Genomic DNA, 4,301 nt, shown 5'->3' with positions numbered 1-4,301 from the left:
CCCACCGTGTTCTGATCCCCATTTGCAACATGGATCGGAGATCTTTGAAGCTGTCCCAGGGCAGGGCTGAGCCTGTCCTCTCTCCTCTCTGCTCAAGGAAGAGCCCGAGGCTGAGCTCAGGGTACAAGGGCCCCTGGGCAGGTGTCAGACCACAGAACACCGCAACCTGAGAAGGACACCACTTTTGTCCCCCATTTAGGACAGGAAGCACTGACAGTCCCTGATGAGGCCACACAGAAGGCACCACGCTGTGAACAAAAGTGTCCACTTGTCACCGAGCCTTCCCAGATGGCGGGGCCCGATCACACAGCCAAAAGTGAAGGCAGGCTGTTAGGGGTGTCTCTAAGTCCCCCTGTCAGTACTAGACCTTCCTGTTCATGGTGCCAATTGTTTGTTTTCTTTCGAGAGATATCGGTCCGGTGTGGCCATAAAAAAGACACAGGAGCGGCTCAGGCAAAACAGTTTATCATGGTCACAGGTCCTAGAGACAGGAGCTTGGATGCCAGCAGGGGCCACAGGGAAGACTCCACGGTGTCAGGAGACACATACCGAACGGAGAAGGGACTATGGGCCTGTGCTTTACTGCGGTTTCCTGGTAATGAGGTGAAGGTGGTGAGGAGCTGTGCCTGACTCGTGTGAATCATTTTATTGGGCTCAGAGCTGGAGGTGGTTCTCCAGTTGCCTGGCTGCTGGGCCTGGGATGACGAAGGCAGAGGAGGATCGTGACCCGGCATGTGCGAGCAGAGATAGTCGGGTGCCCTGAGAGGTTAGTGTGCATGTGAAAAACGTGTGCCAGGCTAGAACCTGTGCTGTATCTAAGAACTGGTGACATCATGAGGGGAAATCTCTCCCCATCAGAAATATTTGTAAAGTTGTTAAAACAACATAATATAGAGATGGTAATAAAATACATAAACACACAATTCAGAGAGTGACCTTATGCGTTCTCCACAGCAGGACCTTTTCATTGTCTGTCCCCATTTCTATGGGAAAGAGTTGTGTCCTTTGTCCTCAACTATGAACCTTGGGGACAGGCCTGACACACACAGTTGTACCCTCAGTAGTTCCTCAATTGACCTTGACCACATCATGTGTGAGAACCCACTGCCTCCCTAACTCTGGGTTCATCTCTCCACTGTGTTTCAGCTCAGGCTAAAGCTTCATATTGAGTGTGCATGTGGGGGGGCCGTATCCCTGAGTGATGGATGGGGCTTCTATAGACGAGTGGGTCTGGGGTGTGAATTTCTCTTCCATTTACACGATTCATTTCTATTTGATAAAGGAGAGAAACCCATAGTTATCCGGAACACAATGTGGGTGCACTAGAGAGGCTTCCCTAAGTAGATCTAAAAAGCTAAGATGGCCTATAGGGTAGAGTGATCAATCCTTGTTCAGGTTGCATTAGAAGTTCTGGGAGACCGCATAAGGCCTGGGCAGAGAAATGCTCTTCAGAGTAAAGAGGAGGCCACGTCTGTGGGAAGTTCACAGTGCTCCTTTCTCTACAGACCAGGAACCAGAGAGAAGTCAAAACACACGGAGTCCCTCACCTGAACCCTCACCACTCTGGTCACACCACCTGCAGCTACCCTCTTACTGGGAGGATTTACAGCAAAGACTGTGATGGGGTCTGAAGAAACAACAGCGGACCAACTGTGCAGTGCCAGGGCCCAGTGCAGAATCATAGGAAAGGACCCATGTCGGAAATTATTATCCTCTTTGCTGTGACTGGTACGTGGGGAGGGCTTGAGAGTGAGGGAGACTGCAGCACGGGGGACACATGACTAAACAGATTTAGTGGAACTAGGACAGCAGGTGACAGCAGGTGATGAAGGGTGTTAATCATCCACCCGAGAAAATGAGGAGCAAGAGGTTAACATGCTGCAGGCAGCACAGGGACCCGGTGGGACAGAGTCCTGGGGGACAGGTCCTCCCATGTGGGCCATGTGTCCTGTCTGAAGGGAGGCCCACGTGGGGACAGCGTGTGTCTGTGGCGGGCAGAGCCTGAGCTCAGCACACAGGTCCCTGCACTGTGCTGTGTCTCTCTGTGTGGAAACAGTTCCCAGCCTCAGGACACAAAGCCCACAGGTGGTCTCTCTGTCATGAAATCAGAAAGGACACATTGAAAGCTGCTGCAGGAAAGGTCCCCAGGCACTGCTGATACGCCGTCAAGAGACAGGTTATTTCTTCATTTCTTGCGTGTGTGAGAATGTGGAAAATTAGAGCCACAAAGAAGCAGTAATTCTCCTGGGAGGCAGCTGAGAGATTTGAGAGGAAATCGCTGCTCTCAACAGGAAGCCCCTTCCCCGGGTCCCTCTGCACCTGCTGCTGGGCTGGTCTGTGTGTGCTGTGCTGTGTGTACCCTGAGCGACCCCAGGTGTCCTGAGCTCCCCTCCTGTCTCACTCAGGGAGGTTTGTGACTGGGCTCACACTGAAGTCCCCTCACTGTGTGTCTCGCACAATAATACACGGCCGTGTCCTCAGGCTTCAGGCTGCTCATTTGCAGATACAGCGTGTTCTTGGCGTTGTCTCTGGAGAAGGTGAATCGGCCCTTCACGGAGGCAGCGTAGTATATGTAACTGCTGCCATAACTAATGTATGAGACCCACTCCAGCCCCTTCCCCGGAGCCTGGCGGACCCAGCTCATCCAGTAGCTACTAAAAGTGAATCCAGAGGCTGCACAGGAGAGTCGCAGAGACCCCCCGGGCCGCACCATGTCTCCCCCAGACTCCACCAGCTGCACCTCACACTGGACACCTGTGAACACAGACATGTCAGGGTCAGGAAATGGTCCACATCTGTGTTCCTCACTCACACCCACTCACGTACGCAGTGTCCCCTGTTCCCCAACAGTCACCTCGTAAAACAGCGACGAGGAAAACCCAGCTGAGCCCAAACGCCATGGTGCGGTGTGTGTGTTCAGACCTGATCCCGGAATGGGGACTCCTGGGAATCGCGGGGCTGGGCTCCTGTCCCAGAGCTGCAGGCTCGGGGCTGCGCTGGCTTTTATCGGCAGAGGGGCCCTATTTGCATGAGCTCCGACTGTATAAGGAGCTCTGGGATTGGGGACCCACAGAGAGGGCAGAGACCCAGAGCAGACGTGGCTGTGTTCAGACATGTGGTGGCAATGAGAACATTTGGTGAAATATGACTTTTGCTGTGACATGTATTACTGAAACACTTAGCACCATTGTCTCATTTCATTTTACTCATGCACGTAAGTCATGTGATGTGATATCATTTACCTGCATCACAGGTGAACAAGGCCAAACAGGACCACAGAGAGCTTGCTGGTGTCGAGAGCTCATATGTATAAGAGTGAACTCATGTGTGTGGCCCTGCACAATCCCCACTGCACCCCACTGCTCCCCTGGGCCACCTCCAGGACAGAGTGGATGTGCCCAGTAAGGTGCAGGTCTGCATCCTGCATGAGTGCGTGTGGGATTTACTGCTTTCTAGTGCTAATGGAGAGCACGTGCGAGAACCATGGTAACAGGTGTATTTCAGGCGCCTGCCCCATCTGAATGTCACTCTCTGTGCTTCTAAATTTTTTGTCCACTGGTAACTGCACTTGTACGGTAGTCGCCTTGCTGTGGTAGAGCTCTGTCAGCCACAGCCAGGCCAGGATGACGTGTACAGTTGGAATCGCACGCACATACATGATGTCCATGTTACATCCTCAGCATCATAATTGGAAATGCAGTGCATGGTGTGACGCGGGCTCGCACGGGTCAGTGCTGAGTCTCCTTCCGATGAGTGCTTCTATGCCGTGTGAGTCTGCGCACCTGCTGAGGGGTGTTGGTGTGTCCCTTGTCCCTGGCTCTATGAGGAAAGCCAACGCTCAGCCTGTAGATGGAGAGACCTGATAAAATGTTATTCTTCTTATGACACGCAGCCACAGTGAAGAGCAAGCTGCAATAAGTGCTAATCATTAAAGTCTCTTCAACATATCAACTATGTGACATCATAGATGCTGCACCACGAGGGCTGGATACTCAGGTGTCCCAGAAAAATATGAGATCATAATCTGTCTGCCCTTGTGATAGGTTTCCAGAAGGCACAGCCCTAGAAAGAACAAAAGTTCAACTAGAAACAGTTAATCATTCAAAATGCCACTGTCTTAAATTCAGGGAGCACTTCCCCCGGTGAGGGCACAGAAGGCCTTGTGAACCAGGAAGCGAGACCTCAAGATGCCGTGTCTGTTGGTTTCTTTATCATGGTCTTCTCACCCCTGGACTGTGTGAAGCAACTTCCAGTTGTCCTATAAGCCACTTCATCTCATGTTATTCTTTAATAGCAACTCA

General features: G+C 52.0%; 1 gene segment (V, D, J or C); it reads right to left on the bottom strand.

Annotated features, from left to right (window-relative positions):
• Positions 1 to 2,401: 2,401 nt before the first annotated feature.
• On the bottom strand, positions 2,402 to 2,961 carry LOC105309166. The segment is given in 2 exon segments: positions 2,402 to 2,754; positions 2,855 to 2,961. Coding segments are annotated over 2 exon segments (399 nt in total).
• Between the last annotated feature and the right edge of the window lie 1,340 nt (positions 2,962 to 4,301).

This window comes from Pteropus vampyrus, unplaced genomic scaffold (genome assembly GCF_000151845.1).
Source record: "Pteropus vampyrus isolate Shadow unplaced genomic scaffold, Pvam_2.0 Scaffold679, whole genome shotgun sequence".
Classification (NCBI taxonomy): Eukaryota; Metazoa; Chordata; class Mammalia; order Chiroptera; family Pteropodidae; genus Pteropus; species Pteropus vampyrus.
The sequence above is the reverse complement of the archived record's forward strand: the minus strand, read 5'-3'. Positions and strand labels throughout refer to the sequence as shown.